We start from the raw sequence: 14,167 nt of genomic DNA on the forward strand, positions 1-14,167 counted from the left end.
AATATTCTCAGCTTTAATAGTTTATAATTTGGAGAGATTGAAGGAATTTATGTGATAGGGAACAGAATGGATGTCAAGAGGGGGGTTGTACATAATTCTGAAAGTTATTGCAGAAAGCTTAAAAATGATACTGTATCAAGTAGCTACCAGTGCAATTGAGAAAGATGTGTTAAGAGTCATTTGGCTTTTTTTGAAGTATTGCTGTTGCCTGAGAACACTCATTTTGGAGGAAAAATTAGGTGATATAAGTAGATACAGAATATTTTATTTTTCATGGTTATACAATTGAATACATTGGAATGAAAATATTGGAATATATACAGGATTAAAGTGCTTGGAATATATGAATTGGATGACTGAGATTCAAGATACTAACACAAGGTATATTCTAAAAGGGAATTTTATTCTGGACTTTAATGGGCTGGTCACAATCAAGTTAGCAAAATGATTTTATATGTTAGTGGGAGCAGATGGGAACAGAAGTGGGCAGTGGAGTTGCCTGTTGGTCATGTGGCAGAACCACAGTGACAGATACTGTAAGAAAGCGGATGTAGTAAATATGAAAGATGATCACACTAAGAGTGAGTGTGGTGTTAGAAAAGAGATAAAATTAATAGAAGAGAATAAGAGCCAGGTAGACTGATGGAAGAGAGTAGGAAGATGAAGGTTTTTCAATGAGCACTTGGCAGGTATGGCATGCAGTATTCTGCTAGGACAGATACTTGGTTTCTTGAGCTTACAACTGGCTGAATTAACCTATGCTCTAATCTATTTATTCATTAACAGTAAAATTAAACTTTTTTTTTTTTTTTTTTTTTTTAACGAGTAATGGTAGGATTTTGACCCAGTATAATTTTTAACCAAAGGTGAGTTTAAAATATGGATGTTTGGTGTCCTTCTGTCATTTAAACATGACTACATGTTCTGGACTCTGGAAAGAGGAGTTGAGGTGAGTGTGTTGAGCGCTGACTTGCTGTTGAGAACTGCCCCACTATTTTGTATGCAACTATTTTGTATGTACATTTTGGGAAACCCGAACTGAACAAAATTCTTAAGATTGTATTTCTCAGTGTAAGGTAGTTCCTAAGGTCTTCTCTTCAGATATCAAGGAAATGTCAAAATCATGACTTAGACCTTAACTCTGCCTACTGTTCTAACCTATTATGTAGAGAATATCAACAATATTTTTCTTTAAGTATTTCTCTTGTAAATATTTGCTTCTTTTTTCAGTATACATTCTGCAGCTTTTAATGACCTACTAAAACAGAAATAAACCTAGACCAGTATTATTTACCAACAAAATTTTCTGTGCTTTTTAGAAGGAAGTAGGCAAAATGCGTGTGCACCTTTTTTTTTTTTCTCTCTAGAAAAATCTCTACAATTTTTAGAAGATACATTCAAATGCTAATTTGAACAAGGAAGGTGAATTTGCACAGGTACTTGTAAAGCTAGTACTTTCTCTGTTGAGAGCTGATCTTGCATCAGTGGGGATACAGGGGGAGAAAATCCCTTAATAAGTATTTGCAGTTAAACTGAATAAAGAATAATTTAGAAAGTTGCAGTATTCTTAGATTTCTGATATATTTACAGGGTATTTTATGTCAGTGTAGATCTTTGTCTTGTTCTTTGCTCCAAAATCTTTATGGTGACTTTTTTGTGTTAGTGCCCTTTATACACTGAAATCAATATCCTACGAAGTAGGAAACAAAATGCAGCATTGGTTTAATTTGCATATTCCATGTAGTATTTTAAAGCTTTCAAATTCTCTTCCACTTTTAATTAAAAGGCTTTCATGAATAGTAGCTCTCAATTCATTTTCTAACTAACTGGAAAAAGACATGTTCTTTTTGGAACAGTGCCATAGCACAAGAGCATAATTGCTATTTATTTTTTTTTAAGTTACATGAAACCTGAAAAAGCAAAGCAATCAACTATAGGAGTGAACATTTTAGGAACTTTTTTCTTGTGGTTGTAAACTAAAAGACTGTAAGAAGAAGACCATCTTTTAGTCCATGGAACAATTTTATCCCAATTATACTCAGTTTGACCCAGACTCAGGATAGATCATTCATATCTTACTTGCTCTTAACTTTTTGTTTATAAAGGCAGTTACATTCCTAATCATTACATATTAAAATGAGAAATTTATCATTTGAAATCCCTGTTATGGTAAATTTAGTGTGTTTTAAGTTCGTATAAAATATGCCCTTTGTGGTCACTGGTATACTAAGCAGAACAATAATTATTTTAAAAGCCTTTGCCACGGTGCTAAAACTGTTTTGAAGGATGTTTATATCGCTTGTGACCTGGAGGAAATTAAACTTTTTTAACCTCCAAAGAATGCCAGTGGTGGTTCTGCCTATTTCAGCAGAGTTTATCTTCTGTTTATGTGCACTGAAAGGATTGCCAGCTGCTAGTTTGAAACATGAAGCAGGTACATAAACAGGGACACAAGGCACGACTGTGAATCACTTCAATGCATCATGGTACAAGAGAATGTAAATTATTTGGAACACTTCGGGAGCCGTACCTGTAGCTGTGCATGGAACAAGCCGTGGACATTCTTTAAGTATTTTTCTTGGCTTCTCTTTTATTACCGTAGAATGAATAGAATTTTGGAAGTATTCTCAAGATAACTTGCAGAGTAAAGGGAAAACCACTCTCGTATGACTGGGAATGTTTTCAGATTAATTTATCCATGGACAACTTCAATATGTTGTTCAGAGAAAATACAGATTCTTTACACTAACTTGTTTTCAATTTTTTTTAAATTGCCTTGAAATGATGAAGATACATATGCCAGAAAACTGCATATAGGATTTACACTTGCTGTTTTATTTGCAATTTATTTGAAATGTATTTGAATTCCAATTTCACGAAACATAAACAATTTGTGTTTGTAAACATTTTCATCTAATACATTCCTCCTTGGCTTTCCTTCAGAATATAAGCAGAAGTTAAACAAAACTAAAGCTGCAGACGGTGAAACCAGGGCAGTTTGTGTTCTTCACATAACTGTTCCCCATATTTGTTTAGGTTTCTTAAAGAAAAAAAAAAAAAAAGTGCTTCTTTTAGCTTGAAGCATACTTTTCTAGTTGTCTTATCCTTTTCTGTTTTTTTCTTATATTTTCTGAGAAGTTCGTAAAACTCCAGCCTTTATTTGATAAACGGCTGATACCATCACCTGTGCCATCTGAGGCTTACTGGATTTGCAGCATCCTAATAGACTGCTTGGATCAAAGTGCTACTTGTTCTGTTAAAAAAATAAACATTGTAAGCCTTTATCAGCAGAGCTTTATAAAGCTGCCCTACAGTTACTGGCAAAAATTGACAATGTAATTTACTATGCAGGAAGCAGCAGGCATTTTTCTACAAGAACTTTTAACATACAAAGTACTCAAAGAAAATATTGGGCTATAATAATATAAACCAAAAACTGTTTTTTCTTTGAAAATTTTATGAAACATTTCTTGTAACATGTAATTAAAAAAATCTTAATGTAAACCTTGTCCTCTTTCCGCCATTTCCTTTGCAATTAGACTTGCTGAGGATTTTCCATCAGGGATTTTACATTGAAATATGCGGTTTCTGCAAAGTCAACATTTTCCGCTGGAAATTGTTGGAATTTGCCTACAACTGTTCAGGTTTTGCATCTGGAGAAGCCAAACACAAATTTCAGGTCAGTTAACATCTGAGCTCCATTTGTGCTGTTAGTGCATCCCAAGCACTTGGAGGACCTTTTGGCTCTGTTCCTTTTGAGATTTGTCTTCCTGACTGAACCAATGTTTTCTATTTTTGCTCATGTCCTGGGAGACTGTTCTCCTCTTTATGAAACATTCATGGTCACGTATGGTAACGCAGACTCCAGTATGTGTTTAGAAAGCATAATTGTCCACGATTTATAACTATTTATTTGTCAGTGCTCTCTGAGGTTTGCTGATAGGCCTGGTTACAGGATTTGTGCTCTTTCGTTGAAAGATTTTACTATAAAACTAGTGCAACTTTATTGATACGGTGAGCTGGAGCACGATGTTCTTTGTATGTCAACTGGGAAGTTACCTACTGCTTGTTTTCAAAATCAGAGCCCCTAAGTAAATCAGCAAGAACATGCTTAATTTTGGGTGGTTTGCTGTCAAATACCAGCTGTGAGAGAGAAATATTTATTTTCCACCAAAGTAATATATGGAAATTTTCAGTAAGCAGGGAACAAAGCACTAACGGTGTGGTAACACATTGGTGGATAGCCCACAGATGTCCTGAGCACACCAACCATGAAGCTGGGGGAGAAGGATAGCAAACAGCACTGGGGAGACTTCATTAGGAAGTGAACGAGATCCTTCTACAAAGTTTTTCCTTCCTTTACTTGCAAAAGAGAGCACCAAGGAGAAAGAAGGAGGGCAAGGAGACAGAGGTGACTCCATGCACTTATCTTAATAGAAATGTCCCCATTGTTTGTTTGGATAGACGGATCGAAGGCTAATCTTATATGTGGTTTGAAAATTAATCTTTGTTCTCTCTGAGTCCTGGTGCCTGTGTTCTGCTAGAGGTTGCACACTGCTGTTTTGAAGGGAGGAATGGCTATGGATTTGGTGGAGGAAGGAAGTGAAATTTTAAGGTCAGTGTTATGCTTCCCAAATATAATGTTTTTAATGCTCTCTGATAGGTGTACAAGCTGTAAATGAGTGAAAAGGTGGGTTATTCTATTGATTTTTTTAATTATTATTGTTTTTTGCCATTTGCAACAGGCTGCCATTTGGGGAAGCCCTCCCTCGCATATTTTGGCAACCTTGTTAGAGGGAAAATAGGTTCTATAGTTAATTCTTCAGTTTTAGAACTCAACTTGGTATTTCTATTGCCATTTGCAGCCATAATTTAAAGGAGTTTTTTTAGAAAACTTTTTTTTTTGGTTGGGGAGCTCTGGGAGAATATGTTTTGGAATTATTTTGCTACTGTAATGGAAGAAGTAAAATCAAAATTAATAGCAAAGTAGACCTTTTAAAAACAGCAAGAAAAGCCTTGATTTTTCACACCTGACAGCCAGAGAAAATTAGAAAGCAGTTGTGGCACACTCTTAATGTGTTAGGAACTGACAGAGCGTACATATAACAATATACAAAGTATCATAAACATAGATATAAAATGATATAAAGGAGATGAAAGGATACTGCATAAATATATTTAAGTAACAATCATCAGATTGTGCTGGAAAGTCTCTCAGTTCCAGCTCAAGTGATAACTGAGCTGGTGTCAAATGGACAGCCTGTGTCGCAATCGTCTTAGATGTGTAGAAATGAAAATGCTCACTAGCAGCCAGCATTTAATAAACAAAATAATAGATAAAATAAACAAAAGCAAAGCCAGGCAGAATGGCAGGAGAAAATACAAAAAGAAAAGAAAAGAAAAGAAAAGAAAAGAAAAGAAAAGAAAAGAAAAGAAAAGAAAAGAAAAGAAAAGAAAAGAAAAGAAAAGAAAAGAAAAGAAAAGAAAAGAAAAGAAAAGAAAAGAAAAGAAAAGAAAAGAAAAGAAATTCTTTGGCTACACATAAAGACATTACCTTCTCTAACTCATGTAGGATTTCTGAACTGCATACATGTACCAATAACATTCACCTACAGCACCTAAAAGTGGGCCACATAACTGAAGCTGAGCATGACAATCCCTTCCCTCAGCTTTATGCCCTCCCTGGTGCACCCCAGGGCACACGGCTGGCTCGTGGCCAGCTGGCCTCCAGCACAGCCCCCAGGCCCCTTTCCGCAGGGCTGCTCTCCAGCCTCTCGCCCCCAGCCTGTGCGTACAGCCGGGGTTGCCCTGTCCCAGATGCAGAATCTGGCACTTGCTCTTGTTAAATTTCATGAGGCTGGAGATCGCCAAGCCCTCTAATTTGTCAAGATCCTTCTGCAAGGCCTTTCTGCCCTGGAGGGAGTCGAAAGCTCCTCCTAATTTAGTGGCATCTGCAAACTTACTTGGTATACGTTCAAGCCCTGCATTCAGATCATTTATGAAAACACCAAAGAGAACTGGCCCCAAAATGGAGCCCTGAGGAGCCCCACTAATGACTTGCCGCCAGCCTGATGTAACCCCAGTACCCTTATGAGCCTGATGTAACCCTATATACCCCTTTGAGCCTGACCCATCAGTCAGTTGTTGACCCATTGTTTCAGTATTGTCAGGATGCTGCCACTTCTTCAAAAAAGGAACGCATCAAGGATTGCCAAGATGCTGGAAGGGTGCTGATGTGTAAGCATTTTCCAGTCTGCAAACCATGTATTTTGTGCTCTTGGAAGTTACTTAAATAGGGCTTTACTAAGCCCTATTTCAAAAACAGTCAAGAACAATTTAGCTACGTGAATCACGTTGTGAATGTAAAAGACTTTGTTCAAATTCTTCAGTATTGGTTTAAAATCAGAGGTTATTCTGCTGTGATCCACAGTTGAGGAAAAACATAGGGCTGTCATCTGGAAGAATATTAACACCTTTACCAGATGACACGGGCAGGCTGCGTGCTTCTGTGAACACTGAGATAGTTCAACTTTGGAAACGTCTCCTGGGGCTCCAAACAATGAGCGAAAGGAAACGGGAGTCTGAAGATGCAGAAAGTTCAGCTTTCTGCTGGCTGTTGCTGTCTGGCTACCAGCTGCAGGTAAACCCATCAGTTCAGACTGGTGAATCTGAAATCAAGAAGCTGCATTTTCAGGCAAGGAAATTACCCTTGAGTGAAAGGAAGTTCGTATAGTCAGGAATAAAGTCCACCATTGTAAAAAGGAAAAAGTAATATGTACTTAATATTGATCCAACCGAGAAGTTGCTGTGCTAAGAACATTAATATTTAGTAGATACTAAGAACACAAAACCACATATGTATGGGATGTGTTTTACATGTTTTGAATCACTCCTGTGACCCCAGATTGGTCAAATGGGAAGAGAAAGGAATTCGATTGCCAGCTGGACAAGCTTGAACTGTGGGGCAACCCTGTTGTAAGTACAGACAGGGCAGACACACACAGAATACTTCCCTTTTGAGCATACCTAACTGCTGCCTTCGCAGCCAGTGTATCATTTCTGGGCCATTTATAGAGGACATATAGGAAAATATAACATTTGAAAAAGAAAGAAGTAAATTAACCATGATTTTTTTTCCATGAATTAATACATCCGTTGGTTTCCTGGTTACAAATTGAAAATCATACTTCAATTAAAGGACTTTATTTCCATTTCCTTACTGTCACTGTCAAAGGTTTTTTGCTTCCGTTGATTGAATAGTGCAAGTGATTTTCAGCAGCAAAGGTAAAAGATGTTCGTTTTTTGGAAGTTAACTGATTTCTTTAATATCACGTACTATGTGTATTTAACTTGGGGAATTTTATTCAGAGTAAAAAATCTCAGATCCTTGCAGGAAAGGTGCTTAGATTGTCGCACCTTTGGAAGGAATTTTAATCCTTTGCTGCCTGGGACATGGTTACTGTAGCTTGTGAACTCACACTGCTGCTACTGCCAGAAAAGAAATACTACATTGTTATCCCAGCCATCCTCTGTTCGCTTCAGCAGCACGAGCAAGTTTCTGCTGCCTGTAGTTTTATTGCTTGCTTCTAGATGATGCCTCATGTTTTAGCCAAGCTCAGTTCTACTGCCATAACTGCTCTCTCCCGTTAGCTCAGATGCCTGCTCAGATGCCTGCTGCCCTCTCGTCACACTCATGTACCCAGTGATTCCTGTGGCCCTTGCCCTGGGTCAGGCCTGGGGTTACCCACGCTGCCCTTTTCTAGCAGCTGTTGTACTGCCCATTTGCTGGGGAGTGGAGCTAGGGGATGGCATTCATAGGCGCCTACACTGCAGCGATTCTCTGATTCCTTTTTTGTGCCCAGAGCCCGTATGCCATCACCATTGTGCCTTGGCTTTCTGCTGGTTTTATTCTGCTGCCTTCAGCCTTCTTCAGTGGATTCAGTCTCCTCCCAGCTCTTTCAGCTTTTCTTTGGTATTTCTGGATGACTTCACTCACATGATTTTAACTTTATGCAAGTTACTCTCATAAATCAGTCTTTCAAGTGCTGAATAATTTTTCCACCAACATTTTCAGTTTATCTTTTCATATTGCTTATGTCACCTTTCACAAAGGAAAATTAGGTATGGCTGCAGCCCGCTAGCATAAGAGCCATAAGGGTTGAGGGGCGCGCTGCTCTGCTTGCAGGTGAAGCTTCCCTTCTCCTCCTATGTACTTCTCCACTCCAGCCTTGGTAGAAGTAACTATCACCAAAACAAAGCAAAGAGGTGGGAAAATGTCATTTTCACCTGATACAACTCAAGCTATCAAACTGAGCTGCCAGGAAACATGGCATGTGCTGGTGATCCAAGCTGTGGACTGACAGCAAAGTCACGGGCCGTTCTGTTGCATTTTGCTGACTCTGCTGCCAGGACAGCAATCTCCAGGAGAAGCAAGGTAATGAGCAGCTGGATTGGCAATGTCTTAATCTGCTGCAGCTGGTTGCTTTCCTGAAGGTTAGTTGGAATACTCACAAACTTTATTTCTAAAATATTGACTATTAATTACTTAAATTTCTAATCTTACTGTTTTTCAAGTAGGTCAAGAAAGGGATTCTTTTGTTTCTTTGTCCTTTGTCTTCCATCTTTGTTTAACTTGCTGTTTTCTAAAATGTTTTTTCTAGTGTTGCAAATGCAAAATATTTCCAAAAAGTAGAGCTTAAATAGAGATTTTTTTAATAGTGAGAGCTTTAAAACTTATAAGGAGCTGTGTTCAAAAGTCAGGGTTACTGGAAGTATTTTTATTCTTATGGCTCTCCAAATATAAATAGAAGAAAAAGTCATATGAAATTTGTCATTGTTTTATGGAAGCAAAAATATATTTGGTGTAGTTAAATGATACATGTTTTTCAAAATAATACTGTTTTCATTAATAACATTCTCAATTTAAGAAAGCATTTGAAGTTTCAGAACAGTTTAAGAAAAAGATCCTTGCATGTTTTTAAAGTCAGGTTTTCTTTGTGTAAGTTGATAGTGTAAAATGTCAATTTATAAACTGTGAAATGACCAGTGATAGTTTTAATATGAAAAATACAGCAAAAGTTATTAGACATTTCAGAGGTCTGATGAAAGTATTCATTTCCAGCTAGATCATGTCTAAGAATTTAGCTGAACATCAATATTTATATTTAGGTAGTGCAGGAGTTTGAATCATACCTTCTTTCAAGTTCTAAATATGGACCCTGTTTACATTAGTGAATCATAAGCGTAGAACTTAGGGCTGAAATAAAATCTTTTTCTCCAGCAGTGATTAAATATGCATGACCCTCATCATATGTGCATAGTTCTGCAGATTTGTGTATTTCAAAACAAAAACAAAACGTAAACAAAAAAATGTCATCTGCACATCTTGCAAGTTTCTTGTGCTAGGCAAAAATGAGTACCATGGAGTGTAAATGCAGTCAGTTCATCACTTCTTATGTACAAAAAGAGAACATTACCAGCTTTACCTTCCCTTGTGCATTCCCTACACCATTATTCTGTGTAAATCTTGTTCAGGATGGAATCCAAGTTTTTTTTTTCTTGGCACTTGTAATTTGTTTGCTCTTTAAAAAAAAAGTTCCAAACTTTTATATATAGTCTAGTCTGATGCATAATTTTTTGGACGAAGCATACATTTTATTAAATGCAGAGCACTGAGAAGCTGCTGAAGAAACGGCCCTTTGCTCTGTGAATATGGTCATTTTTTCATGTGTTTGAAACGTATGGAAGTTCTCCTGAGGACATACACCAATCATCTTGAGCTGAAACATCAAGTGAAATAAAATAGTTTTATAAATTTTGCTTGCAAATTAATCATTGTGCAATGTCTCTGCTGCTGATGCTATTCAAGAGCAGCTACAATGGACAGAGGATACTGTGTTAAAAGAAGCAGCAATGAAGATGATCAGGAAAGAAATCTTAGTATGTTCAGCGTACAACATGAACAAGTTTGTGATGACAGAAGCTCTTGAAACTTGACTGAGAAATGCTTTCTGGTCTTTGTGCTCTTATTTCAAGCATGCACCTTTGCTCTGAAATAAAATAATAGTAGAGTTTGGGGAAAGCTGTAGTACAGGGTGGTTTGATGTGTTTTTCAGGAGGAGGAGGGAAGGGCCTGATAAGTTCCAGTTGTGAATAAAGAAAAGCATCAGAAGGACCAGACACTGATTGGCATTGCTTTGGCGTGCTGTGTCCAGAAGGCTGATCTGGCAGCAATAGCAGGAAGCATCTTATTAACACTGATGCATCACTGGGTTCGATATTGGATGGAGGCTGTTTTGCAAGTTTCGTTGTCGGGGGTAGTTTCTTTTGAACATGTTTTAAGGTGCTGCCTTTTACTATGGAAATGGTACGTTAGATTAGTTTCATCTGTTTTCTCTATCTGCCCGAGTGATTTTAAACTGCAATATAGAACCTCATTAAACTGAACCAGTCTGTGAATGTGCCCTAGCTTTATGTGGAAAAATGTCATTGCAGAATACTAGTTTCAGAAGTCTTAACTGTAAGTAGCTCAAAGTGAAAGCAAACACCACTTCTGTTTTAGTGTATCTTTGATATTTCACATGCATCTTTAGAGGACCACGTGTGATTGCCTGGATTTTACATGTGTAAGGCTTCAAAATACACATTTCAAGGAGGAACCGTAATTGCTAGCCTGAGGTTTTTAGCTCAGACCTGAAGTAGGACTAATCTTAGGTGGGAGGGAGCTCGTGGATATTGATGGTGCATAGTAGAAGCCGATAACTGTATCTTGGGAAGAAAACCAGCAATAATTAGTTACAGTGTTAAAAAGTTTTTATCAAATTGTACAATATGGATAGAAATCAGCAAGACAATTGCAAATTCTCGTGAAGCAGACCTGATCTTCTGTGTTTATTCTGCTGAAGACCTGACTTCAACTTGAAACTTCAGAGTTTGAGGATTACTATGTGCGCTTTCTTGTCTGCTTTTGCCATGATAATTTGTAGCATTGCCTGGAAATTCTTTCGGTTGTTTACAGTCTCTTTCAATAAGGAAAAAAAATCCTGGAATAGCATAATAGAAGTGTCATGTGTTTTCTAAAAACATTCGCATCATCCTTGAGAACATAAGGTTTCGGGTTATTTGTATGCTCAGTCTAATGTTATCTGCTTAAGTAGAAAGTAAACCAGTATTAGAGAAATGTAGCCATTTTCCATTCTTCTTTACTAAGGCATTTTTTCTTAATCACCATTGTAATTGTTATAATAGATTCATTATTGCAGTTGTTGCTCTGACACCTTCTGATGTCATCCATGTCACCGAGGTCAATGTGTTCTGCTTAATCCTAAATATCTCAACTTTTTGCAAAATACTTTATTTGTATGGCAGGGAAGGTTATCAATTTGCAAATCGCTTCTTTTTCAGACCATAACTATTGTAATAATAACTCTTTGGGCAAAAATAAGTCAGATCAAAATGTAAGATATTCAAGTGTTTAGGAGCAAGTAGTTGAAAACAGAAGCAATGGAAAGCAGTAACTGCAATAAAAAGCACGGCTGTTGCTGTTACTCCTGTTGTAATGCATCATTTCCACCACAGAAGTAAATGCATTACTTGACCATTGTTCGCCAGTCTCAAAGATATTACAGATCATGAAGACTTTTCAAAATAGAAATGAACTTGAAGAGTTCTTTATGTAGAAAGAGATTTTTCATTTATTTTGTTATTATTACTTCATCCAGTGAATGTTGGATTATAGGGGAGATTTTCTTAGAGCCTTAGGAGAATAAGCTTTCCAACATCCTTTGAATTTCAAGACGCTTGAGTTTCTGCAAGGCCATAAGTTATTTTGTTTTCAAGATTGAGCGTTTTGTCACAACAAAGTTTGAAAGGCCTTTCTTTGAAAAATCGATTGGCCAAGCTGTGCATGAACTGGAGAAACTACAAAGAGAAAGAAATGGGGCAAGACATGTGACAGGTGGTTGGTAAGCCAAATCATTTGAGCAATATGTTCCTCAATCTCAATCATGAATTCCACAATAAATTAAACATTCCTAGGATAATTTGGAGCTGGTATGAAAGGGAGCTGGTATGAAAGGGATCCAGTAACCAAGTAAGCTTCCAGAGTTCCTCTGAAGGGAAAGGTTGGGAAACAGCTTAATGTTATGCACCTGATGCTGGAACAGAAGTACGGGAAGATGCTTATTTTGCTTATTCGATTCATAGGACTGCTTGGTTTTTTGAAGAAACTTATCTTGGAAGAATAGAATGTTGTTCTTACTTTTGGAGACTTGGGTTTTCTCCTGATCATTGTTCTTGTAATTTCAAGCTAGTGTGCAGGGCACTTAGTATTTTCATAGATATGAAGACTCTGTAAATTATCCACAATTTACTTAGGTGCACACATTGTGTGCATGAAAATACGTACTTCATGGAGGGAATTCTTTGTCACACCCTGACAAAGAGTCCCTCCCCAGCTTTTCTGTAAGCCCCCTCTAGGTACTGGAAGGCCACTGTAAGGTCTGCCCAGGGCCTTGTCTGCTCCAGGCTGAACAAGCCCAGTTCCCTCAGCCTGTCTTTGTAGGAGAGGTGCTCCAGCCCTCTGATCCTCGTGGCCCTCCTCTGGACTTGTTCTAATACATCCATGTCCTTTTGGTGCTGGGGGCCCCAGAACTGGATACAGGACTCGCAGTAGGGTCTCACAAGAGCAGAACAGTGGAGGACAATCCCCTCCCTCGCCCTGCTGGCCACACTGCTTTTGATGCAGCCCAGGATCTGGTTGACTCTCTGGGCTGTGAGTGCATGTTGCCAGCTCATGTCAAGCTTCTCATCCACCAACACCACCAAGTCCTTCTCCTCAGGCCTGCCGTCAATCCATTCTCCATACAGCCTGTATTTATGCTTGGGATTGCCCCGGCCCAGATGCAGGACCTTGCGCTTGGCCTTGTTGAACCTCATGAGGTTTGCCCAGGCCCACTTCTTAGGCCTGTCCAGGTCCCTCTGCATGGCATCCCTGCCCTCCTGCGTGTCAATCACACCACACAGCTCGGTGTCAGCAGCAATCTTGCTGAGGATGCACCCAATCCCACTGCTCATGTCACCAACAAAGATGTTAAACAGCGCCAGTCCCAGTAGTGAGCCCTGAGGGAGCACCACTGGTTACTGATCTCCACCTGGACATTGAGCCATTGACCGCAACTCTGTGAGTGCGACCATCCAGCCAATTCCTTACCTACCGAGTGGCAAAAATTCTATTCAATCTACCTGCATCATATCAGTAGAGCTAGTGGAGTCAGGCTGTGTATAATAGTGTCTGCTTTGTCTTTCATGACCTTTTCAGATGCCAGATAACTTACTGACTGTTAATGTTTCCAGGCTTTGCTCTCTGTGCATGATACTGTTGCTCAGAAGAACTATGATCCTGTCTTGCCCCCCATGCCTGATGATATCGATGAGGAAGAAGACTCGGTTAAAATAATCAGACTTGTCAAAAACAGGGAACCATTGGTAAGTCTTCCTGTCATTTGTTTTTGTGGGTGTTTGCTTTTGTGTGCAGGGTGTGGAGTGTTCAGGTTATAAATGCAAATGGGTTAGAAAAGTGAATAGACAGGCATTGTGCATGTTTATTCCTAACATTCAGTAATGCACTTTTGTATTCCATTTCCATGTATTAGTATTAAAGTATGTGAAATGAATAATAAGAATTTGTTCATTCACTGTGTTTGAGCATTATATATGTGGGCCAGTCTGAGCATTTATATATGTAATATATTCATCTTTTATCTTGAATTTGCATCATGAACTTGTTTTAAAATGAGAGGGAGAATGAATCCCCAAAGAAATCTTGACCTTTGTTATGAACTGTGCCTGTGAGCATTCATGTAAAAAAAATGTGACCTTTTGATACACTGAAAATAAAGCATAAAAACATATTTTAAAATGCTTGAATTGAAATCTAGGCAAATTTAAGATGTCTGTTGTTGTACTTTGGATTATGAATACTAGAAAGTTAATATCTTCATGGGGATATCTGGAAAAATGAAAGGACTAAACCTAGGTAATATTACAAGAATATTAAAATGTTTTACTTGATTTGGTTATTTTTATTTGCTGTAGAGTGGGAGTCATCTTGAATAAAATTTACCTGTGTTCTTTTTCTCCTGCAAATCAGTAAGAGCTTTGTTTTATG

At 38.1% G+C, this 14,167-nt stretch overlaps 1 protein-coding gene across 6 annotated transcripts in view; it reads left to right on the plus strand.

The window, feature by feature from the left end:
• MPP7 (MAGUK p55 scaffold protein 7) overlaps positions 1 to 14,167 on the plus strand; it is a 149,414-nt gene that overhangs the window by 92,663 nt on the left and 42,584 nt on the right. For all 6 annotated transcript variants that reach the window (XM_068673642.1, XM_068673644.1, XM_068673641.1 and 3 more), the window contains one exon: positions 13,354 to 13,485. In XM_068673642.1, the coding sequence (XP_068529743.1) occupies positions 13,354 to 13,485 (132 nt within the window). The remainder of the gene's footprint in view (positions 1 to 13,353; positions 13,486 to 14,167) is intronic.

The sequence above is a fragment of the Anas acuta genome, chromosome 2 (genome assembly GCF_963932015.1).
Source record: "Anas acuta chromosome 2, bAnaAcu1.1, whole genome shotgun sequence".
NCBI lineage: Eukaryota > Metazoa > Chordata > Aves > Anseriformes > Anatidae > Anas > Anas acuta.